We start from the raw sequence: 26,928 nt of genomic DNA, 5'->3' as shown, positions 1-26,928 counted from the left end.
CGGCCGATACATTAACTGAAAACTGCCTCTGAGCTGCTTGGGTTCTTCTTGTATGTGGGTTCTCCTCTGACCATAAATAGGTGTTATGTGGGTCGAACATTCTCTCCCGCATGAAGGTCGCCTCATCGGTGAACAAAATGGTGGCTGGCAAACAGGGAACTGTTGTGCGCACCTGTAAGTACCGCTGTGCACCTAATGGAGTAAAATCATCCTGTCCAGTAACTGCACAACACTGGGTGTGATATAGGTACATAGAGTTGTCATGCAGGATCCTCCAGAAGCTGCTGTGGGCAATCCCGACACAATAGGCGATAGCCCACATACTGGCACTGGCATAGTTTTGTACCAGCTCCAGCACAATCTCCTCATTGGCTAAAGCTGTTGCTGTTTGCTCACATTGTTGTCTCTCCTCACTGAATAATCCCCTTGTGGACAACCTTCCCTGCAAGCATGCAAAGAATGTGTGGGAGGGAGTTTTCCTCATGGGGTAACATTGATAATACAACTGCTGTGTGCCTCGTCCACTGCAATCAGTGGCTCCGTATGCCAGATGCGTATCACCAAGGTCTGCATTCATGCAATGTGCCATCCCACTTCCACTAAGTCAGCAGGAATGAGCGCAGCCACAATGACTGTGCATATGCTGCACCCACCTGATGTTGTCGTGTACGTAGTGCCATCTATCATGTACATCAGCCAAAACTATCCCAGCATTTTAGCACAATACACATGTTTTCTCACCCTGTTCATGTCCTTTCTCCTTTCTCTTTGTCATCACTACCATGACCACGCACTGCTAGGTGATTTTCTATCATCTAGGCATACTTTATCTCTCCTGAAAGATTGTAGCTGCTGTGGTTAAACACTATGCATAAGAGGCCTATTTTTAGTGTAAGCAGTTTTGAGCAAGGGTGTCATATTTCACTGATATTCTTAATGGTTTTCACTAATCAGCAATCAAATGAAAATCAGTATTATTTAAGAGGATATCTGCCTTTAAATTCTCTTGACAGATGATAGATATAAATGAGATGAACTGTGCAGGTTAAAATGGACTGTGCAGGTTTGACTGTTTAAGCCCAAGATGCCCAATTACCTTCAGCAATAAAGGAGAAAATAGCTATACAAACTGTGAAGTTAGTTCTTTAAAACTGTCAACCGCAATTATACTAAAAGTTTGTGCACCTCCACATTTTCTGGGTCTGTACTTGGCCTTATCTCTGAAGAGTTTTCTGTGAAATGACAAGTTAATTTCATAGCCACACTTTTGGATCCGTGCAAAAGTACTGAGGGCGAGTGCTTTTCATTATCATGCAACAACGAACAAATAAAGACATTTGTGGTACAATGACAAAAGTCATTCTGCTACTGTGTAGGTACCAGGGAAGAATAGTACAGATTGTGAAAGATGTGTCAAAATTTTCAATATAACAAATACTTCATAGGTTTCAATAATTCTAACTGGATCACAGGGATAGAAGTTTAGCTAAAGTGTATATGCGAGGTTACACAAACAGGGAGTGATTTTAAATTCTCTTATAAAATGGTATCAAGTCTATAACTTAAGGAGTAAACGTAACGACTCCCCAAACAGCAGGGGTGCTGATTTGCAAAAGGCACTCTGACAGCTACCAAATGCTTCTGCAGTCCCAACACAGTGCACAGAGCCTGCACATTGTAGCCATGCAAGTGTGTGTGTGTGTGTGTGTGTGTGTGTGTGTGTGTGAAGGGGCAGTGTTGGGTGGGGGGAGGGGGTGGAGGCATGTATGTGTACTCTAGCATGAAAAAATGGCATCCGACAGCTAGCAAAGCTCTCAGTCTTGTGACAAACTGAAGGCCTCCACTATTCAATGGGTTGTTAATTTTATTCCTTAATTAATTATTTACTATATCGGTATTAAGTTTATCTAAGAACTGCACTCAAGCTGTTTGAAAATTAGGAAGGGCAAATTTAAATACATAGGCTTATATATTTATCTACATGGATTTAGTTTCTTTCTTAAACGATGGCACAGTTCCATCTGCATTTGTTGTGAGTTGCGCACAAATGAAGGGAGGGAAAGTAAGTACACATCAACTTAGTGATGGCTAACATTTTCAAGGTGCAAACTCAAACAGTTTTAAATAAGCACAGGTGAAAGTCAATTCAAAATGATTGTATGTGTATGTAAATGGAAAAGCATGTGACAACAAAAAGTGTCTGAAGAGGATGTCGACTGCATCAGAGCATCTTACCTCTAAAGTCCTAAAAAGTTGTTTTTGGAAACCAAGTCTTAAACTTCAGTTGCAAAGATAACAGTGTGAAAGTTTTTAAGAAAATGTTCACACACCCGACCATACCAGTTACAGTTGGCGCATGCTATAAAACCAATTGACTAGGGCGTCAAGTTTTGCTGTGGGAAGATGATTTCCTTGACTGTGTGGTGTTTAATGATGAGGTAACTTTTCATTTGAGTGGAAAGGTAAATACCCATAATTTTCATACCTGGTAGTCAGAACATCCTCATGAACCTGTACAATATCAAAGAGATTCACCGAAACTAAATGTTTCCTGTACTGCGTGCCGAAGTTAAGTGTATGGATAATATATTCTCTCTCTCTCTCTCTCTCTCTCTCTCTCTCTCTCTCTCTCTCTCTCTCTCCCCCCCCCCCCCCTTTCTGAAACTATTGTAACACAGGTGGCTTTTCTGGATAAGATGCAAGAATGGCTCTTTACCCCATTAGAAGATGAAACTAAAAACTTTATCTGACAACAAGATGTAGTCTTTCCAGATTGTCATTTCTTTGTATGAATGTGGTTGAATGTTTAAGTCCCTCACTGTTGGGTTGGTCATAATGGTCAACTTGACGGAGATCTTTTCTTCTGAGATCCACATTCATTGACCTCCCACTAAGCAATTTTCTCCTTTGCGGCTTTATAAAAGATCATGTCTACATTCCACTACTACCTAATGATTTGCCAGACTTTAGACATCAAATTGAAGAGACTAATGCTTCCTTTACTCCACACTTGTTGAACATAATGTGGAAAAAAACTGGATTTTAGGTTGTGCCTGCCCCATGTAACTAAAGATGCACATACTGAACATTTTCTTAGAAAAGGTAGGTTAGTTAACCTCCAATTTGATGTATTGTTTGTTGTAAAGATGTATTGTTTGTTGTAAAGAGCTTAAATTAAACTGTTGTAATACACCAATGAAACTGGGACATTCTTTTATGGACACCCTGTACATTGATTTTAGACCTCACAGCCTAGGAATTTTAGCAATACATTTCTCTCTGATGCATAGCACCTCTCTTGCACCATCTGCTACTGGAATTTGAAGAATATATCTGCCACACTTTCACTATTACTAAACGAGCCTGTGAAGGTATGAAGCACCATTGTTGTGATCTTACCTATCTTTTCTAAGTCTTACCAACTAAGAGTCCCATACTTATTCGTGAATGAAATGCGCTTCCCACAATTTTTCCAACAATTCTCCATTTGGTATATGTTTTTCAGGTGTTTTACATGGTCATTCTACTTGTGTTCACTCTAACATTACCCAACATACCATTACCATCGTGGCTCTATAACACTACCTTAAGGTAAGCCCAAGTCCCCTTTGCATCTTTAACTCATTGAGTCACATATTGTGAAATGTCTCAATAGAATCATAGAGATTTGGACAGTTTACTTTTTCATTAGGTAACAATGCTGAACAGTATCAAATCCTTTCCAAAAATCAAGGGACATGCATTCATCATGGGTTCCATTAGATTAGTGTCGTTCATATCTCACTGATGAACAGAGAAACTGAGTTTCCAAAGGTCCCTATTTGTGAAATCAATGCTACTTCCTACAGAGGAAGAGGAAAGCTCTCTACGGAGGTCCTAAGTCCTAATGTGCAACCACAGTACACATCTGATAATATAACAACAGACTGAAATCAACGTTACATGCCTGTAGTTATGTTCACAAGTCTCGCAACCCACCCTGAAAACATGAATGATCTGTACCTTTTTTTCTTTAAAACTCCACAAGTACCTCTTAAGGTCCAGATGCAATTTTAATCAATTTTCTGTGTCATCATAATCTCAATATCCATCATTTCAACTTTCAGTCAAAAATAAAATTCAGTATCACAATCTTCTCTCTATCACCCTCCATTCTGTTCCAAATATAATCTGGACAGATGATTTTGATGTGTTTCCTGACTTAACGCATGACGAAAACCCGGGATTTTCCATCAGATCAGTCCACAATTTGTAAATTCATCAAACACTTTTCACATTGCTATCTTAACTTTTACTATGGCTCTGTCAAAACTTCATTTGTCAAGACTGCTTTGATTTTACTTAAATATGTATGTGGCGAAACTTTCTTTTGTTTGAAAGATCTTTCTAACAGAGCTACTGAACTACAACGAGTCTTTCCAGTCCCTCACAACTTTGATAAGCACATACATGTCCAAAGCATATTTTATAATACTCTTACATTTTATTCATTAATACTGCACACTGTCACCCCCAGAAATACATGATCGGTGTTGAATGATCATGACCAACTGCTGTCTGCTTCCTGTCACATTTACTGGACAGAAATATTTACTTACCTTCCTTAATACCCCTTTTAATACACTGAATCACTGACATTGCACTAGCCTTATGGCCTACAATTCCCTCTTCTAATTTAACTAAATAAAACATTTCATATCTATCAGTTACCATAAGGTGTAAGATCTTGGTTCTCATGAGTTGGTTCTCTAACAAAGGACAACTTCAGAAAAATGTTCTATTTGAGTAACTCTCCCAGTCTGTAGCTGGAAAGCTGAAATCTCTCCCAGTTACCATAGCATTTTCAGGAAATTTTTTCATGACATTATCCAATTTTTCTCAAAATCATTCTGATACTACAGTTTATGAGGAGATAAGTTCTGTTATGACTCAGCAGTCATTTCACCACACATGAAAGCAAACAACAATGGCTTCAAAAATAGCTGCTTCCACCAGGTTTGTATAACATTAACGACACTAATAAACTGTATTTACTGAAGCTATTATTTTTCAAATGTGTCCTGTAAATGTTTCTCATTACTTTTGTCATATATAAAGCAGCTTGTTTCTTTTTACTTAAGGGAAGAGAGTTTTGTTAGAGTAGTAAATTCATTCTATGTTTCTAATGGGAAACTTTTGTTAGAAAAGTGTTTGAGGAAAATTTTGTTAGAGAAAGGCAGTATATTATATATTGCGACATAATCTGCAATTAAATAGAGATTATACTTATACTATGTGACTGTATACTAGTTATGTGATAATAAGTAATATTTAACTCAATCATGTCACTGCGTATTGCTGTGGGTCACAGAATGATCGGTTCCTATTCAAGTTGTATGAGATCACCTACCTGTCTTAATGTTAATAAGATTTCTTATCAGTTTTCTTTAGTATTGTAAGTGTTTCTCAGAAAAACTGCTCCATAGCATCGAGACTGGGTCACCTCTGAGATGTTGGGAGTACAAAAGGGAGGAGGGTGGAGTGTGAGGTTGCCTGTTATCAGATTCCGAACATCAAACTTCGGAGCAGCAGGGCCTGTGCCCCTGACAAAAATTAAGAAGTAGGGAAGTTTTACTAGATCCTTCTTCCTTTTGTAGATCTGGTTGACATTCATGTATCAGATACCCAAACCACCTCAATTTTGTGGTACTTAGATTAATAAAATTTGAATATTTACTTTAAAATAATGCTGGAGTTTAGATAAATCTCAGCCACAGAGATGCATCAATTCAAAAAGAAAACTTTCAACAGGCAAAAATATGCAAATTATTATAGATTAAAAATTAAATCCAAGAAAAATGCTTTATTTCAGTGATGATATAGACTTCTATAGCGAAATACATAAACCAACCAACAATACTTCTCCATTGCAAAGGACAGTTGAGTTGCAAGAACAATCTTAACTTAATATACTTTGTTTTGGTTTTGTGTGATAGTCATTTAATTGTTACTATTAAACTAAAAAGGTATCAGTCTCATGTTAGAAGGGGGAGGATCACCAGGGGTGACAAAACCACCGAAATTTTATGTCTCTTTGCCTTTAAATATGTCTGCTTGTGTATATATATATATATATATATATATATATATATATATATATATATATATATATATATATATATATATATATATATATTTAAAAAGAAAGATGATGAGACTTACCAAACAAAAGCGCTGGCAGGTCGATAGACACTTTGTTTGTTTGTTTGTGTGTCTATCGACCTGCCAGCGCTTTTGTTTGGTAAGTCTCATCATCTTTCTTTTTAAATATATTTTTCCCACGTGGAACGTTTCCCTCTATTATATATATATATATATATATATATACCTAAAAACAAAGATGATGTGACTTACCAAATGAAAGTGCTGGCAGGTCGACAGACACACAAACGAACACAAACATACACACAAAATCCAAGCTTTCGCAACAAACTGTTGCCTCATCAGGAAAGAGGGAAGGAGAGGGAAAGACGAAAGGATGTGGGTTTTAAGGGAGAGGGTACGGAGTCATTCCAGTCCCGGGAGCGGAAAGACTTACCTTAGGGGGAAAAAAGGACGGGTATACACTCGCACACACACACATATCCATCCACACATATACAGACACAAGCAGACATATTTAAAAACAAAGAGTTTGGGCAGAGATGTCAGTCGAGGCAGAAGTGCAGAGGCAAAGATGTTGATGAATGACAGGTGAGGTATGAGTGGCGGAAATTTGAAATTAGCGGAGATTGAGGCCTGGTGGATAACGGGAAGAGAGGATATATTGAAGAGCAAGTTCCCATCTCCGGAGTTCGGATAGGTTGGTGTTAGTAGGAAGTATCCAGATAACCCGGACGGTGTAACACTGCGCCAAGATGTGCTGGTCGTGCACCAAGGCATGTTTAGCCACAGGGTGATCCTCATTACCAACAAACACTGTCTGCCTGTGTCCATTCATGCGAATGGACAGTTTGTTGCTGGTCATTCCCACATAGAATGCATCACAGTGTAGGCAGGTCAGTTGGTAGATCACGTGGGTGCTTTCACACGTGGCTCTGCCTGTGATTGTGTACACCTTCCGGGTTACAGGACTGGAGTAGGTGGTGGTGGGAGGGTGCATGGGACAGGTTTTACACCGGGGGCGGTTACAAGGGTAGGAGCCAGAGGGTAGGGAAGGTGGTTTGGGGATTTCATAGGGATGAACTAAGAGGTTACGAAGGTTAGGTGGTCGGCGGAAAGACACTCTTGGTGGAGTGGGGAGGATTTCATGAAGGATGGATCTCATTTCAGGGCAGGATTTGAGGAAGTCGTATCCCTGCTGGAGAGCCACATTCAGAATCTGATCCAGTCCCGGAAAGTATCCTGTCACAAGTGGGGCACTTTTGTGGTTCTTCTGTGAGAGGTTCTGGGTTTGAGAGGATGAGGAAGTGGCTCTGGTTATTTGCTTCTGTACCAGGTCGGGAGGGTAGTTGCGGGATGCGAAAGCTGTTGTCAGGTTGTTGGTGTAATGCTTCAGGGATTCTGGACTGGAGCAGATTCATTTGCCACGAAGACCTAGGCTGTAGGGAAGGGACCGTTTGATGTGGAATGGGTGGCAGCTGTCGTAATGGAGGTACTGTTGCTTGTTGGTGGGTTTGATGTGGATGGACGTGTGAAGCTGGCCATTGGACAGGTGAAGGTCAACATCAAGGAAAGTGGCATGGGATTTGGAGTAGGACCAGGTGAATCTGATGGAACCATAGGAGTTGAGGTTGGAGAGGAAATTCTGGAGTTCTTCTTCACTGTGAGTCCAGATCATGAAGATGTCATCAATAAATCTGTACCAAACTTTGGGTTGGCAGGCCTGGGTAACCAAGAAGGCTTCCTCTAAGCGACCCATGAATAGGTTGGCGTACGAGGGGGCCATCCTGGTACCCATGGCTGTTCCCTTTAATTGTTGGTATGTCTGGTTTTCAAAAGTGAAGAAGTTGTGGGTCAGGATGAAGCTGGCTAAGGTAATGAGGAAAGATGTTTTAGGTAGGGTGGCAGGTGATCGGCGTGAAAGGAAGTGCTCCATCGCAGCGAGGCCCTGGACGTGCGGGATATTTGTGTATAAGGAAGTGGCATCAATGGTTACAAGGATGGTTTCTGGGGGTAACGGATTGGGTAAGGATTCCAGGCGTTCGAGAAAGTGGTTGGTGTCTTTGATGAAGGATGGGAGACTGCATGTAATGGGTTGAAGGTGTTGATCTACGTAGGCAGAGATACGTTCTGTGGGGGCTTGATAACCAGCTACAATGGGGCGGCCAGGATGATTGGGTTTGTGAATTTTAGGAAGAAGGTAGAAGGTAGGGGTGCGGGGTGTCGGTGGGGTCAGGAGGTTGATGGAGTCAGGTGAAAGGTTTTGTAGGGGGCCTAAGGTTCTGAGGATTCCTTGAAGCTCTGCCTGGACATCAGGAATGGGATTATCTTGGCAAACTTTGTATGTGGTGTTGTCTGAAAGCTGACGCAGTCCCTCAGCCACATACTCCCGACGATCAAGTACCACGGTCGTGGAACCCTTGTCCGCCGGAAGAATGACGATGGACCGGTCAGCCTTCAGATCACGGATAGCCTGGGCTTCAGCAGTGGTGATGTTGGGAGTAGGATTAAGGTTTTTTAAGAAGGATTGAGAGGCAAGGCTGGAAGTCAGAAATTCCTGGAAGGTTTGGAGAGGGTGATTTTGAGGAAGAGGAGGTGGGTCCCGCTGTGACGGAGGACGGAACTGTTCCAGGCAGGGTTCAATTTGGATAGTGTTTTGGGGAGTTGGATCATTAGGGGTAGGATTAGGATCATTTTTCTTCGTGGCAAAGTGATACTTCCAGCAGAGAGTACGAGTGTAGGACAGTAAATCTTTGACGAGGGCTGTTTGGTTGAATCTGGGAGTGGGGCTGAAGGTGAGGCCTTTGGATAGGACAGAGGTTTCGGATTGGGAGAGAGGTTTGGAGGAAAGGTTAACTACTGAATTAAGCTGTTGTGGTGCCAGATTGTGTTGATCGGAATTTTGAGGTTTTGGAGGGAGTGGAGCTGGAAGTGGGAGATTGAGTAGATGGGAGAGACTGGGTTTGTGTGCAATGAGAGGTGGTTGAGGTTTGCTGGAAAGGTTGTGAAGGGTGAGTGAGTTGCCTTTCCGGAGGTGGGAAACCAGGAGATTGGATAGTTTTTTGAGGTGAAGGGTGGCATGCTGTTCTAATTGGCGGTTGGCCTGTAGGAGGATGCTCTGAATAGCCGGTGTGGATGTGGGAGAGGAAAGATTGAGGACTTTTATTAAGGATAGGAGTTGACGGGTGTGTTCATTGGCTGAGTTGATGTGTAGGTGAAGGATTAGGTGGGTGAGGGCAATGGATTGTTCAGTTTGGAACTGGTATAGGGACTGATGGAAAGAAGGGTTGCAGCCAGAGATGGGAACTTTAAGTGTGAGGCCTTTGGGGGTTATGCCAAATTTCAGACAAGCCTGAGAAAATAAAATATGTGAGCGTAATCTGGCTAGGGTGAAGGCATGTTTGCGGAGGGAATGTAAATAAAACTTAATGGGGTTATTGTGGGGGTGTTGTGAGGGTGACATGGTATTAGAAGGTGGAAAGTTTAACAGGAGGTTGAAATGAAAAAGAAAGCAATTGGAGATCTGGGACCCACCTCCTCTTCCTCAAAATCACCCTCTCCAAACCTTCCAGGAATTTCTGACTTCCAGCCTTGCCTCTCAATCCTTCTTAAAAAACCTTAATCCTACTCCCAACATCACCACTGCTGAAGCCCAGGCTATCCGTGATCTGAAGGCTGACCGGTCCAGCGTCATTCTTCCGGCGGACAAGGGTTCCACGACCGTGGTACTTGATCGTCGGGAGTATGTGGCTGAGGGACTGCGTCAGCTTTCAGACAACACCACATACAAAGTTTGCCAAGATAATCCCATTCCTGATGTCCAGGCAGAGCTTCAAGGAATCCTCAGAACCTTAGGCCCCCTACAAAACCTTTCACCTGACTCCATCAACCTCCTGACCCCACCGACACCCCGCACCCCTACCTTCTACCTTCTTCCTAAAATTCACAAACCCAATCATCCTGGCCGCCCCATTGTAGCTGGTTATCAAGCCCCCACAGAACGTATCTCTGCCTACGTAGATCAACACCTTCAACCCATTACATGCAGTCTCCCATCCTTCATCAAAGACACCAACCACTTTCTCGAACGCCTGGAATCCTTACCCAATCCGTTACCCCCAGAAACCATCCTTGTAACCATTGATGCCACTTCCTTATACACAAATATCCCGCACGTCCAGGGCCTCGCTGCGATGGAGCACTTCCTTTCACGCCGATCACCTGCCACCCTACCTAAAACATCTTTCCTCATTACCTTAGCCAGCTTCATCCTGACCCACAACTTCTTCACTTTTGAAAACCAGACATACCAACAATTAAAGGGAACAGCCATGGGTACCAGGATGGCCCCCTCGTACGCCAACCTATTCATGGGTCGCTTAGAGGAAGCCTTCTTGGTTACCCAGGCCTGCCAACCCAAAGTTTGGTACAGATTTATTGATGACATCTTCATGATCTGGACTCACAGTGAAGAAGAACTCCAGAATTTCCTCTCCAACCTCAACTCCTTTGGTTCCATCAGATTCACCTGGTCCTACTCCAAATCCCATGCCACTTTCCTTGATGTTGACCTTCACCTGTCCAATGGCCAGCTTCACACGTCCATCCACATCAAACCCACCAACAAGCAACAGTACCTCCATTACGACAGCTGCCACCCATTCCACATCAAACGGTCCCTTCCCTACAGCCTAGGTCTTCGTGGCAAACGAATCTGCTCCAGTCCAGAATCCCTGAAGCATTACACCAACAACCTGACAACAGCTTTCGCATCCCGCAACTACCCTCCCGACCTGGTACAGAAGCAAATAACCAGAGCCACTTCCTCATCCTCTCAAACCCAGAACCTCTCACAGAAGAACCACAAAAGTGCCCCACTTGTGACAGGATACTTTCCGGGACTGGATCAGATTCTGAATGTGGCTCTCCAGCAGGGATACGACTTCCTCAAATCCTGCCCTGAAATGAGATCCATCCTTCATGAAATCCTCCCCACTCCACCAAGAGTGTCTTTCCGCCGACCACCTAACCTTCGTAACCTCTTAGTTCATCCCTATGAAATCCCCAAACCACCTTCCCTACCCTCTGGCTCCTACCCTTGTAACCGCCCCCGGTGTAAAACCTGTCCCATGCACCCTCCCACCACCACCTACTCCAGTCCTGTAACCCGGAAGGTGTACACAATCAAAGGCAGAGCCACGTGTGAAAGCACCCACGTGATCTACCAACTGACCTGCCTACACTGTGATGCATTCTATGTGGGAATGACCAGCAACAAACTGTCCATTCGCATGAATGGACACAGGCAGACAGTGTTTGTTGGTAATGAGGATCACCCTGTGGCTAAACATGCCTTGGTGCACGACCAGCACATCTTGGCGCAGTGTTACACCGTCCGGGTTATCTGGATACTTCCTACTAACACCAACCTATCCGAACTCCGGAGATGGGAACTTGCTCTTCAATATATCCTCTCTTCCCGTTATCCACCAGGCCTCAATCTCCGCTAATTTCAAATTTCCGCCACTCATACCTCACCTGTCATTCATCAACATCTTTGCCTCTGCACTTCTGCCTCGACTGACATCTCTGCCCAAACTCTTTGTTTTTAAATATGTCTGCTTGTGTCTGTATATGTGTGGATGGATATGTGTGTGTGTGCGAGTGTATACCCGTCCTTTTTTCCCCCTAAGGTAAGTCTTTCCGCTCCCGGGACTGGAATGACTCCGTACCCTCTCCCTTAAAACCCACATCCTTTCGTCTTTCCCTCTCCTTCCCTCTTTCCTGATGAGGCAACAGTTTGTTGCGAAAGCTTGGATTTTGTGTGTATGTTTGTGTTCGTTTGTGTGTCTGTCGACCTGCCAGCACTTTCATTTGGTAAGTCACATCATCTTTGTTTTTAGGTATATTTTTCCTTTGTGGAATGTTTCCTTCTATTATAACTCTATATATATATATATATATATATATATATATATACACACACACACACACACACACACACCTGTCCTTTTCCCCCCCTAAGGTAAGTCTTTCCGCTCCCGGGATTGGAATGACTCCTTACCCTCTCCCTTAAAACCCACATCCTTTCGTCTTTCCCTCTCCTTCCCTCTTTCCTGACAAAGCAACCGTTGGTTGCGAAAGCTTGAAATTTTGAGTGTGTGTTTTTTTATTGTGTCTATCTACCAGCACTTTCCCGTTTGGTAAGTCATGGAATCTTTGTTTTTAATATATTTTTCCCTTGTGGACTGTTTCTTTCTATTTTATTTATATCAAAAATAAGTTTATGTTTCACGTGCAAGTCTTTTTAATCATCGAGTACTGAGAATTCAGTCAAACCAGAGAGATAACAGTGTATCTCCATCTGATCAGTGCAACCTAATTTTTTTAAATACTACTACTGAAGTAATGTCCTCCCTCCCACCCCCACCCCCCCCTCTCAAAAGTGCCAAATATTGTGATATGCGAAATATTTAGTTCCGCTATAGAGATCATCAAGTAAACATTAAGTTGTAATTAGTATTTCAATTAACAGGTTAAATCTCATCATAGATCTTCAAAAGCAGTAATTAATTAAACTAAAATTCATTGCCAATCTGCAATGTTTAGATTTCTAAGCTATGTAACATTTGAACTCTGGAAGTCAGACAGCAAAAACCTAATACCAAAACAACACTAGCCAATGAACAATTTTACATGAAAGCCTGTAGTTATGCTTTCAGCAGATATCCAACTGTATGTGGACCTGACAAACGAAAACAATTTTAAGCACCATGATGTCTAAGACTATAAAACAACTGAGACTCCCACATTTGATATGGTGGTCATAAACTCACACAACTGGATGGGCTCAAGTAACAGTGTTGTGCAGGACAAATCTAACATGAGTAGTCATGGTAGTGCCTGTGACATGATTAATCCAGATACATTTTTATGCAAATGCAAAGCTCTTGTTTCTCCTTGAGATGATGATTCGTAAGTACCATGTCACCTTCAGCTGCCACTAAGTCTAAGTGCAGAACAGTGTAAGTAATTTAGCAGAAAAATAAAGTGCAGAAAGAAGTGAGGAAGATTAGTGTTTAACGTCCTGCTGACAGTGAGGTTATTACATATGGAGAACAAGCTTGGATTACGGAGGAGAATCAGCCATACCCTTTCCAAGAGGCCACCCTGGCATCTGCCTGAGCAATTTAGGAAAGTCACAGAAATAATGGCCAGATGGGGATTTGAACTCTCATCCTCTCAAATGTGGATCTATTGTTCTAACCAATGCACAACTTCACTCAGTAACAGGACAATAAACATATACCTGTATCTGCAGATTCACAAGTCATAGATTTACAATAAATTCATCACTTTACTTCCCAAATAATGTATTCTTATAATGTTTTAAAAGAGCTCTTACAATGTCATGGTGAGGATGCTGGGAAACAACAACTGTGTTGCAAACAGCAAGTAGCAGTAGGAATTCTTGCAGTCTTTGGCTGTGCACTGAGGGTCGAGCACCTGCTTCCAGCTCCTCCTGGAGACGTGGGTTGACAAGCAGTGGCAGAGGAACACCAGGCCGTGTTTTTAATTTCTGTAGACCAAAATGCTCATGTAAACTAAAATGACATTTTTGTGTTGCTGAAGCAATAAAAAAGAATGTTGCTATAATTCCTTCCTGTGAGACAGTAAAACAGAGACTAAAATATAATGGAAGATAGACTTAGTACACTTATCAATGCATGTGGTGTTTCTCTAAATTTTATCACTGTAATTAAAAGAGAAAGAAAAAAAAACAACAATGTATGCTAATACAATTTCACAAGAAAGATAGCACCATTAATGTTACATATGATATTGATAGCATTGAAAAGAACAGTCATTAATAAAACCGGGAACTAAAATAGTAAGCTACATTATTTATTGTTTTCTGTTCACTTTCAAAATAACCTGTATTAGGCTATTGGCATTTCACGGGTAAATGAGTGCATTTTGAAGTTAAGATGGCGCACATAGCTTTGGCTTCAGCATCTTCAGGTAAATATTTTTGACAAATTAATGTAAGAATTATACAGCTGAAGATACAAAAATCTAGCATCAAATATCATCCACACAGACACAAAACTTACCATATCAGCATAAATAATATGTACTACAAAATATATGAAATGGGTTTTTACGGCTGTTTTCCCAGAGCAACAGATGTCGTGAACCTGTCACTTTCAAATTCACTATATATCTCTGCTCTGATAAGCTAGAAAGCCCCTCACATGCAACATTTCTGTAAACTAAGGTAGACCTTATTCTGTTTTCTGTCTTCCAATAAAGATAACTCTCATTTATTACCTTGGTCTTCAAGCATGGGCAAGACTCACCGTAAAGAAGTTGGGCCATAAATAATAAGCATGAGCCTGCCTTGTGGTATTTTGTGTGGATCACACTTAAACAAGATGAGCCTGGTTCATGGTGCATCACTCAGAACAAATGACAAGAGCATGAGTTGGACTCTTGGTTCAAAAGATATCCATATTCACTTCCTTCAATTACATGAATCTCTTCATTGTGCTCACAAGCAATACACCTACTGTGCCAGTAGAAAGGACATATAACAATGATGCAGCTAGTGACAAGTGTGTTGTTACTTCGGACAGTGATTTTGTAGATCCTGCCAATAATGAGACTCATGGTATGGTTATTGTGTTTCTTATACGAAATCATCCTAGAAGATTAACCAGTGAAGATTACACTGATGATGAAGACACTATCTGTGATCAATCATCGAAGTAACAGATTAGGAAAGAAGAAAATAACAAGCCAAAATATGGGAATATACGACACTCTGGGCACAAGAGCACCAGTAGTAGAGCAGTTAAACGGAAATTCAAAAGAGTCAACACTTTTTTATATAATGTTCAACACTGCACTTTGTTTTAGGATAGTACTGTCACAGCAGCAAATGGACATACAGAACAAACAATGATCAATGAAAATACAAAAAGAAAATTGATGAGACATGGATCCCTGTCAACTGAAATTAAATTAAAATGTACTTTTTATTATGCCTAATAGTGGCTCAAATATTCAGATGTACTTATCTGAAACAGCCATCATAACTAGCTATCTTTCAGAGCTAGTGGCTTCTTCAGGCAGAAGAGTTGAAGGAGAATGAAGAGGGGTGAAGGAAAAGGACTGAAGAGGTCTAGGAAAAGGGGTAGATTTTGGGATAGCCTCCTCTGACTCACAGTTCTGGGTGACTTTCTCAAAATCTACCCCTTTTCCTCAGCCTCTCCAGTGCTTTTCCTTCATCCCTCTTCCTTCCCCTTCAACCCTTCTGCCTGAACAAGGAGCCGCTGGCTCTGAAAGCTTGCCTAATTATAACCTCCTTTTACGTGTGTGTTCTGCTGCCACTTGGTGAGTAGATTTTTTTTATCTATCCAATTAAATCAGATATGATTGGAAAGATGGATAAACTATGTTAAGTCACACCTATGATACACCATTTAAATAAAAAACTGTAAGAAGTCTACATAATGGAAGAGAACATAGCAACTGATGAACTGTAAATGAAATTTATGGGATGTATGTCTTATACACAACTTAATCCCATGAAGAGGGTAGGATCTGGGATATAACTGTAATAGATGAGTGAATCAGTATTGGGCTATTGCTTGAATTTAAAAATATATTCAGGAAATGATAAAACAGATCTCTATTATAATTCACCTGAAATTGTTGTGATGGATCTGTCAAAGTCAATATTAAATAAAATACACACTTTGTATACCGATAATTGTTATTATTCACAAGAACTGTTACTCTGATTGTAACTTTACTTGCAAGTGGAACAACTGTCCTTAGGACAGTATATTTTAATTGAAAAAAGGCAGATGATTTCATTAAAGAATTTTTTTTTTTACGTACAAGTGGAATGCACAAGACAAGCTGCAATAGCATATTAGCATTGAAGTGGAAGCAAACGGGACGTCTATATTATTTCTACAAAAGACGGAAGTGCAGAAATGACTGAGCAAAACAGAAGTCAATGAAACCTTACTTTCAGATTGAAATGTATTGTTGATTACTACAGGGAATTACTGGTATTGTTTGCTATGATAATACAATAGCAGGGTTCCATGTTATGATTGTAGTCCATGCAGTCTTTACAACAAAAACAAATGAAAATGAACCAGAATTGCACTGAGTATGAAATTCAAAGAGCAGAAGCATTATTACAAAACATACTACCTTAAGTTTAAAAAAAGATATGGTAATGCAAAAACTGACAAGCTGTGTAATATGTACCTCAATGTTTTGAAAACTATCACACAGTTAAAAATTACTAATTTTCTACAGGTGTTTCCAAAGCATAACTAATGTAAACTGACTATTAAATTATAAATTGTTACTCATACATTATCCACTTGCAAATAAATCATTTATGTTTATTGATGAATGTACCATATTTACTTCCCAGACATCTTAACCCTAGGATGCATATACAGGGCCTCCGAGGCCCTGGTATGTCTTCATTTTTTAAAAAAATTCTGTAATTTTTTTTGTTTGATTTCAAACTGCTTTCCAGTACTCTTTCATTAACACTGTGGAATTCCTCCTATCAAGTCTGAACGAGATACCTTTTTAAGTTTTTTGTATAATTCAATACGTTTACCCATACACTGTGTGTGAATGCATAAGCAGGGCTTCAGAAGCCCTCACACATTTATAAATGTTCTTTAGCCTATATTGTCTTCAACATTTGTTTGGGAGCAGTTATTAATTCAACAATAGCTGTAGTGGTATTTCTGGTAACAGGAGTGCCAACAGCAGCAGAAGCTGTAGTAGTAATAGTATAACTAAAAAATAACACCCACTACTTTCACATATTGGCGATGTCGGTGTATTTTTGATCTTTTTGCTATCAAATGTTTTATTATTGCATAGTATTGTTATCCTGTGCTGCTCTTGCCAGCCTCATTGCTTCTGTAGTTTGTTTGTTGCTGCAAGGACCATATCGTTACGAGTATGACTCGTTTAGGGCTGCACAAGCTGCTGTTCGAGAGACGTGCCTTTTGCTGTGGCTTCGACACGCAAAGCAAGAGAGTCACTTACATGCCAATGCAGCTAATTTTGAAAGTGTTGTGGCTCAGTGGTTTGAAGAAGATGATTCTTGCGAGGAAGGAAATATTTTTGAAGATGCAAGTAGTGAAGAATCAGCCAATGAACCTGCAGATGTGAATATTGAAGCAGATGACAGTCCTTCTGATAATATTACTTCATCAGAGTCTGAAAATGAAGAACCACCACAAAAAGGTATAGAAGACCACACATACATTAGTCGGAATGGAACGATTTGGAAATAAGATCCTCCTGCATCTTTTCGTACGCCTATCGTAAAGAAAGCACCTGGTCCAGCCCGTGGTTTGAAAACCTGTAAACCTAAGGATGCCTGGGGCTATTTCATCTCCAAAAAAATACTAGAGGAAATCATCAACTGCACAAATACTGAAGGCAGGAGAGTGGCTGCTTTACGTGGTGAAACATGGAAAAACGTTTTGCTTGCTGAAATGGAGGGTTTTCTTGGTCTTTTACTGCTTTCTGATGTTGAGAAGAGTTGGGATGTCCCTATTAGAAAATTATTCTTGGATGAAAAGGCAAATCCTACATGTCAGTAAATAGAATCTAGGATACAAGGAGAATGATTAGATTTGATGACAGGCGTACCCATGAAGCTCGAACTGCAGATGACAAACTTGCAGGTGTTCGCTATGTATGGGAACTATTTCTTGACAAGTTTAGAAACAGAATGATTCCCAATGATTCGCTCACAGTTGACGAACAGCTAGTACCATTCAGTGAAAGATGCAGCTTCACTCAGTATATGCCCTCTAAACCAGCCAAGTATGGCATAAAAATATTTTGGTTATGGATGCTACATCTGCATATGCTTAGACGGAATTGTTTACACGGGAAGGAAGCCCCATGAACCTGTTCAGAAAAATCTTGGATGAATGTGGTGGAAGATCTTGCTAAAATCATTGAAGGATCATCAAAAATTATTACTGTTGACAACTTCTTTACTAGTGTGCAGCTGGTAGAAGAGATGCTTCAGAATCAAATTACAGAGGTGGGAACAATCAAACAAAATAAACCAGAACTCCTAATGAGATCAAACCATCTGCCTCAAGATTGATTCATTCCTCTTTGTTTTGCATTTAGAGGTGACACTAAAATGGTGAGTTATGTTCCCAAAAAGAAAAAGTCTGTAGTTCTCATTAGCACAATGCATCATGATAAACATTGATGAAACTCATGCAAAAAAGAAACCAGATATAATAAAGTTCTATAACTCCTACGAAGGGTGGAGTAGATCAAATGGACCAGAAAACTCGTTATTACACTTGCAAGAGACAAACAAGAAGATGGTCATTTGCATTATGGATGAATATGATGGACGTCACAGCAATGAACAGTGAAATATTATTTTCCGCCCAACATCTGTCATACCATAGTGTAAGAAGTGATAAAAGGCGTTTGTTTCTAAGAGATTTAGCAGAGGAAATGGTAAGACCACTAATGGAACTTCATATTCAGATCCCTAATTTTCCAAAGAAAATCGTTGATGCCATGAAAAGATGTGGTGTTCAAAAAGATATACTGCCGAAACAACTACCTGTTTCAGGAAAAAGAAGAAGATGCAATTATTGTCCATATAATAAACACAGGAAAAGTGCTATGACATGCATTAAGTGTAAAACCAACATTTGTAGGGAACATAATGGTGTTCTTTGTGCTTCTTGTTTGTCACATGTTGAAAACTAAGAAAAACGCAATTTTATGTGAACAATGAATAATAAATTTTTGTCAAAATATTGCCTATGTACATACTATTGTGAATAATGAGTATCTTTTAATTGAAGAAATTGGTTGTAATAAATGTTGTAAAATGTAAACTGCACTTTCAAGTGAATTAATAAAATTATCTGTATATGTTGTATGTAAGTGGCTGTAACTAACAGAGAATTTTTATTAGAGTTTTTTTAAAAAGTTAATAAAATATTAATCAGGCCCACCACGTCCTGTTACTGTAACTTAGGAATCTTTCAATATGACAATAAATTTGACAGAAATACATTTAACTCCAAAGAATGATTATATGACAAGAGGAAGATTTTAATTTAAGGCAGGGCCTCGGAGGCCCTGCATATGCATTCATGTGTGTTTTCGGCACCATGCATCCTAGGGTTAAAATTATTGGTTGTGCCCAAACATTGTTCATTATTTTGCAGTTCCTTCCATTGCACCGAAATACACGTCATATGATGCATACATTTTGCACAGGTTCGAGTACATGGCTAAACACTGATTCAACACATGATTGACCATCTTGATTACTATGGCCTAACTAATCAGCTGATAGGGGGTAGGGTGAGAGGTTAACCTGTGTATCTTATAATTTGTATGTGTAACTGCAGTAAGTTGTTGATCTGGAGTTGATACTAAATAGCATTCCTGATGTACTGCATTCCAATATATTTTACTATTGGAAGGCAAAGAAAGTGCAAACACATGTGTAGCATTTCACCCTGTCAATGTGGTTGTGTCACATCTGAGTGCCAGTTCCTCTAACCACAGTATCTTAAGACATACTGCCAGACTTTTGTTTACTGAGCGAATTGTGACAGGTATCTCTCTAACGATGCATCAGTTTACAAAGACAAAGGAATGTTCACCACATTTTGATATTTCTGTCTCATTGGTGGCTCAGGCAGTTGGTTCATTTTCACACAACTTCCTCACCAATCTGTCTCTCAAAGTAGTAAAAAGGGTTCCATGAGTAAGTCTTACAGTGCAATTTGTTTAATATCCCTGCTGAAATATTTGTCAAGCAGAAGGTGAAACAGAAAACATGGATAAATTACTACTAGTGTGCTCTCTCATTTAGAACACTGTCTCAGAATCACCTATGTTGTTTGTACATAATGAAAATAAATTTGGCTGCTGAACGATGAATGCTTCATGCTGTAAAACAGCATTAATCACACACTTTATATTGGCCCCTCTCTAGTGAAAACTGGCTAACTTTGTGCCACTCTGAATTATTTACATTAGTAAATATTTTTACTTCCACCTAATAACAGCTTATAGTGTCCATAAGCAATATTAAGAACACGTCAACAGTTATTTCACAGTGGTACAATTGAATTTTTGATTACTCAAACATTAAGGTGATGCTTGCTTTAGTGTCACCTCTACAACATTAACCCATTTACACACGTTTCATTTACAAGCTGTAGGCTGGGTGCCATGAGAGTAGGAGGTGAGTCTTGTCCTAGCAGCCAATGCAATATGAATTGATCATAAGCTTTTGTTCCCAGCATCCTCCACATAAGTGCTACATTGAAGTGCACATTTAGAACTAACAACTAAATATTTTACCTATCTACAAAAAAATACCACCATCAAACAACAGTAAAATGTGAAAACAGAACCTGTACTGCTGTCTAATTTACAATAATGATATTCTGGTTTTTAGGGCAGATAAATAAATAAATCTGGAGCCATGAAGTTCAAGAAAGGGCTGTATCAAGTTCAGTAACCCAAGAAAGATAAAATACGGGCTCTCAATATAAATTACTTTGTCATTAACTCAGTGCCAGAGTTAGAGACCAATCAACACTGAAGTTTACTTCCTGTGCACACTATAATTAAATAGTGTGTGTCTTTTCCCATTTACCATCACAATTCAGTTGTAAAATAGTTACATCATTTTCGTTAATGTGAGTCCTATAGGCACCAATGAACCACAATATGTACACGCAATAAAGACTCAGATGGACAAAGCAATCTGTGTCTGCACTGATATTTTAAACACTAGTTGATGCCAATGTGGAAAGTCTCAAAGTCTCTGCGACTGCTCCAATGGACTATATGGCGTGCCTGTAGTCTCTGTTTGGCTGCTACTCTTTCTCTGTTGTCTGCCCTTTCGTTTTTTGGTCCTACACATAATTGACAGGAGGTAGTGATGGCTACTTATCTTTCTGTATTACTTAACTACACACTAAGTGCTGCCACTAAATCCAAACCACACCATACACTATCTCAGTCAAATTTGTGTTGCCTTATACAGCAAATTTCAAAATAACCTACCTTAAAACAATTCCAACTAAATACTTTTTTAAAAATTTAAATTGAAAAAATAAAAACAGACAGCTACATCACATTGATTAACTAACTGCTCTGGATAAATGAACCTCAATAAACATTGCTGTAACTACTGTCTTTTGTGATTCTTGTTATTTATTTTCACTCAAGGCAAAATCTTTTGCATAAGAGCTGCAGGTACATCCAAACTTGCAAAGTGACACAAATAATTAGCCTAAATAATCCCATTTGTTTTTAGTTATTTCTGAATCATAACAAATGTTAACCATGCAGTACTTGTAAGTCTTGAATAACCTTTCAGTGAGTTAAAAAGCATACCACTAAATAACACACAGAATCACGATCCTAATGATCTGCTCTAATGACCTTTGTACTGTTAAGTGTCTACCAAAATTACAATAATGAATTAGTACAGGAATGGAAGAGAACTTTGATGTTTACACCAGGCATGCATTATTTCACAATCAGTAACAAAAAAAAAAAAAAAAAAAAAAAAAAAAAAAAAAAAAAAAAAAAAAAAAAAAAAAAAAAACAAGCAGCTATAATAAAAGTAGACTACACATCTGAACAAATTTCTCAAGTACTACAGATTCTGGCATTTTCTGGTCAGTAACAAGCTTGTCAATACATACGAAGCAGAAGCTCAACATTATGTTATAAATAATAAGACTGATAGTTGGTGGAAAGTAGTGAAACTTCATGAAGTAGAGTATTGATAATTTTTAGAGACATATTTGGCATCTACATGAACTGTGACAGGATACATGTTAAAACCACACCTTTCAAAGCAGTTCTTACACTTACATGAGAGTTGAAGAGGCAAGATCAAGTACGTGGCATAGGAACCCATGAATAGGTCAGGTTTTAAGAGTAAGGATATATAAACATCAGCATAAAAAACGTTCAAATCCAAACACCAGCTTTCGAGTTATGAGTTCCAATAAACTGTCCATATAAAATTAGCAGAAGCAATGATGGGCACAAAGACAATTTTATAATGAGCAATGGTAGGAGCATGTGGTATAAAGAAAGTAAAACTGTGGCCATCTAGAAACTAATAGACATGTGAGTGCAGTCTCTCTCTCTCTCTCTCTCTCTCTCTCTCTCAACACTCATTTATATGATATCCATTCATCTACTCACAAATTGTGTTTTGTAAATACTGCCATGGAGAATCTACAGGAGGAGTTCAGTTGTAGTTAAATAAGCAGAAACAGCACACACACACACACACACACACACACACACACACACACACACACACACACACACACACACAGAGATATTCATGAATTTCTATGCCACCTTCTCTTGCCACTTTCCTTCTTTTATTTACAGCATTCAGTAGCGACTATTGGATGCTGACAGTGTCCACTTTTGTCACTGTGATTTGTTTTTTTTAACTCTACTTCATGGCTTTTTGTGTTTAATTTTTGCTAAGAATCTTCAACAGATGCAATCTAATACACAGATTTATGACAGATAAGGTCCCTCACACACAAAACCAGGGAAGTCTACTTCTGAAGCTAGCAACTGCCATGTTCTGCCAAAATCTGACATACCATTAGTGGAATACCACAAACATGCTGTTCTTCCCCACTTAATATGTAGCCATGTGCCACTAGATTATCTCCAGTTCTGACTGAGTTTAACTTCAATTCTTCATGATGAACCTTAGGGAAAGAATTTTGCAATTAATTCAACAAATCTCTTTCTGCATATCTTAAAGGATTAAAATCAGATGCCACTAATCAGTGGTTGAAAAAAGAAGAGAAACACACTGTGAAATGCACTATTATTCCGGCTTCCTGCAGTCAAGATCTATAAAAAAATTAAGCTTATCACAAACATTTCAAGATTATACAGTGGTAATAAGGAGACAAACTTGCAGCAGAAATATTAAAAGGGCAAAGCAACAGCAGTAGCACCGCAATTGCAATTGCTGCTTACTTGCAAGCTTACGCAAAGCCCAAATTATTTGCACTCACAATGTGATGAGTCTGCTAAAGCAGATAAACCCAGGATCTGGTTCTCAAGAAATAAGTAGTAGGAAACTTAAAAGAACAGTGTCACATGTGCTAAACATCATGGCATCTTCTGATCTAGTTATTGGCGTCAGGAGAGGGAGCAAGGAAGACTGGCATAGACCACATGCTCAGTTTGGAGAAGGAATGGGAAGGAAACTGGCACAATCTTTCAAAGGAATTACATTGTCATCTGCATTAATGAGTTAGGGAAATCATGGAAAACTCAAATCTGGATGGACAAATGGGGATTTAAACCACTGTGTCAGAAATATTGCTACCAACTGCATATAAAACCAAAAATTTAATACTTTGTTACCAGTAGATGAGATTCCTGAACATTTCTATGGATTTTGTGAAGCAGTCTGTCTGTATATAAACGTGTTGAAATTTAACAGCTCTGGTTATAACAGCAATGATTTAATATGCTATTTCTATTTATGAAGCATCTATGACCAAAGGAGGGAAGGGAATTGAGGCACTATCACTAAAGATAAGAGAAAGTTGCAAGATGAAGTTACTACCAACCTAAATCAGAACGAGATACATCAAAATAAACAATAAAAAACACTGCATGTGGAAGTCACAATTCAGATAAACGTATTCCAATATGAATTGTGAAATGGGTTTAACCATCTCATTACATACAGACAAGTCAGAAATACACAGTTGCAATAATTTTCACATTAATAAATTAATAATTAATACAACAGTTACAGGATATTTCTATCAACAGCTATGTATATTTAGTGTGATATGTAACAAGCTTTTTGCAGCTCATTCTACCTTCTTCCCCTCCTTAAGAGCCAGGACTTACAGTTTTAGGTGGTGGGTGGGAAGCATGAAGATTTGTTTCTTGTGTTGTGTTTGGACATACTGGATTCCATCAATTATACAAAGAAATAATAATTTCATAAATCAACAATGGAAAGTCCAAGTTCGAATATCAACAGTATTATGAAAAGGACAGACTGCTACTGTAAAGGTGACACACTGGGTTGCAGAAAGGCGCAATGAAAAGACTGTTACACACAGAGCTTTCACCCAAAGTCTTTTTCAGAAAAGGAAAGAAAACACACACACATTTCCACAAGCAGGCACACCCAATCACACATAATTGCTATCTTCAAACGCAGCTGCAATCTACCCTTTTCATAATATTGTTAAATTCATAAATATGTATGGGGAAGTTAAAATGAGTAGGTTCCTAAATAATGAGTGATACTGTTGTTTATTACGTGCAATGAAAATATTCCAAATTATTTTTCTCTCTTTCTTTAGCATCTGCTCTACATTAGGTGATTTCCTCCCCCCCTCTCGCTACCTCAAAAAAATACCATACCCAATTAAGGGAGTCAAAATAACTTTTCTATGCTACCTTTTGGGTGCTGTGTCATTTGCAGCTGGTAATGCTTGCACTGCAAATAAAAGTCGCTGCATATGTTAGCTAAGTAATCAATGTATGCCTGTGAGTTCAAATTTTTATCCAAATTTAATCCTTAGAATTAGACTGTGTCAGTTTCCTCTATATCCTAGTTGTTGTGGATCATTTAAATCTGTTCACATTTTGAATGTCTGGATTTTAGCTGCATCATGCGAGTCTCAGATACATTAAGATTCTATGCATTTAGCTAAAAACCCAGTTTCTAAGGTAATGAGAAAACTGATCACTGATTAAGGAGTTTTTCTGCATCCTGCTTTTCAAGTAACACAAAACTATCATCCAAAATGTAAGTGAGGGATTACTGATATTTAATGGTAAACCAAAAACATAGAAAATAAACAAGACTGGGCATAGTGTGAAGGCTTCAGGCACAATTTGACATGTTATTTTTCAGTCTGGGTAATATTTTGCCTCATTTAAAGTAATGCTAACACTTTGCTTTCTGTTCCATAAGTAGGATTTAAATCACTGTAATGCACTTGTCCTAATGCTACACTTGTCAAATTTGTATACAAGCAAGGCGTGGTTTACAGAATTTAAAGTCTATGTGATGTCACAGATGATTCCTGCAACCTTATTGTTCTTTTCTAATACTGTGTTTATTTTCTCAAAAAATTGTTGAGTGTACCCATGGTATTTTTCCCCAGTTGGAAATTGAACTAACCATTAGGGTAATGGAATATTTTCCAGTGAAGTTTTGGATTTTAGCAACTTCCTAAAATGAACTACAATTATTACTAGAACTCGGGCAGGATGATAATTTCTCATGGATTCTCTTGATCCTTTCCTAAAAGGTGATTTAACTTCAGCACACATTAGTACCTCTGGGAAGAGGCCCTTTTCAAAACATTGGTTAATCACTTGCACTAGTACATGTGATTTTATGCTGTGCACTGATTTAATAACTTTACTGGGTATTCCATCTCAATCTGAAGAATTTTTGTTTTTTAATTCTATGAGTCCATTTTATACATCCTTCATGGAAACTTTTTAAAATTTTGTACGATGTTTGGAATTTTCACTAAGACCAAAGGGATTGATTTTGTTGTGATAATATGTTACACTGACATCAGACTTTGCTACATGTATAAAGAACTAGCCAAGTACCCGGCATTGCCCGATATACATTTATTACAATTCTATTAGCACATCTCCTCCTATCCCCTCTGTTCATGCACCACCCCTCTGTTCATCTTGTCTCCCCCCCCCCCATCCACCACATCAACCCCTCCCTGTCTTTCTCCTCTTGTCACTCTCTCTGTCCATCTGCTTCTCCCCCTCTCTCTGTTTATCTCTTCCTCCCCTTTCCCTCTACACATTATCACTCCCACCCCAATAGCAGCTTTCTGGTACCAACACATCTGAAATTGATCCAGGGGTTTAGGAGAAGCTTTCTAGCTGCAGCTTTGCCAGCGTACATGTCACACACATTTAACACAAAACTGTATACATATTTCACCCACAATGCTATCTAATTTCATCCTGCCGTTTCAGTTTTATGCAGCTCAATATCAATGACATCTTATCTCCTGAACTGTGTGTCATACAATGACATACTTTTGCAGGTACATTCAGTGGCATACATGAATACAATCTGCAAATTTTGTGTAGGTTGTCAGTGACAAAAAGTTTTATAAAGGTTTCAAATCATGTGCAAGTTTGTTGCAAGCTACTAAGCACTCTCATTCTCAAGTACGGGATGAATAAAGTCTGGGTAGTTGCGTGTTGTGGGTGACACTCCTTTTTCACCCTTACCAGTGCCCCTTTTACAGGTAGGTGGTTCTTATTCCCACAAGGATTCTCTCCTGACAGTAAATGATATGTGCACCAAGTCTAGTTGAAATTGGTTCAGTGGTTTAGGATGAGGTATGAAACATACACACATACATAAATTGCTTCATTTGTGACAGCACATGACAGTACTTCATGATGGTACCTCAGATAAAAAAAAATGAATGAATGATATTTAAGGTGTCTAAATTAAAAAAAAAAAAAGAGCCCCCTGGACCCCCAAAGATCACAATACTGGAACCTCTCTTCTTACAAATCAAGGGCTGCATACATATATACATTCATTTTTATAATATGTATGGACTCGTGCAAGCACTCCCAGATTTGAGTTGGGCACAATACCATTTCCATCAAGGCTAATTTTTTTAATTTCTTTGTGAT

General features: G+C 39.2%; 1 protein-coding gene across 1 annotated transcript in view; it reads right to left on the bottom strand.

Annotated features, from left to right (window-relative positions):
• LOC126175289 (phospholipid-transporting ATPase VA) overlaps positions 1–26,928 on the bottom strand; it is a 361,539-nt gene that overhangs the window by 59,954 nt on the left and 274,657 nt on the right. Inside the window, 1 exon segment of the mRNA XM_049921954.1 lies at positions 13,547–13,720. Coding sequence (XP_049777911.1) covers positions 13,547–13,720 — 174 coding nt within the window.

Source organism: Schistocerca cancellata, chromosome 3 (assembly GCF_023864275.1).
Source record: "Schistocerca cancellata isolate TAMUIC-IGC-003103 chromosome 3, iqSchCanc2.1, whole genome shotgun sequence".
Classification (NCBI taxonomy): Eukaryota; Metazoa; Arthropoda; class Insecta; order Orthoptera; family Acrididae; genus Schistocerca; species Schistocerca cancellata.
The sequence above is the reverse complement of the archived record's forward strand: the minus strand, read 5'-3'. Positions and strand labels throughout refer to the sequence as shown.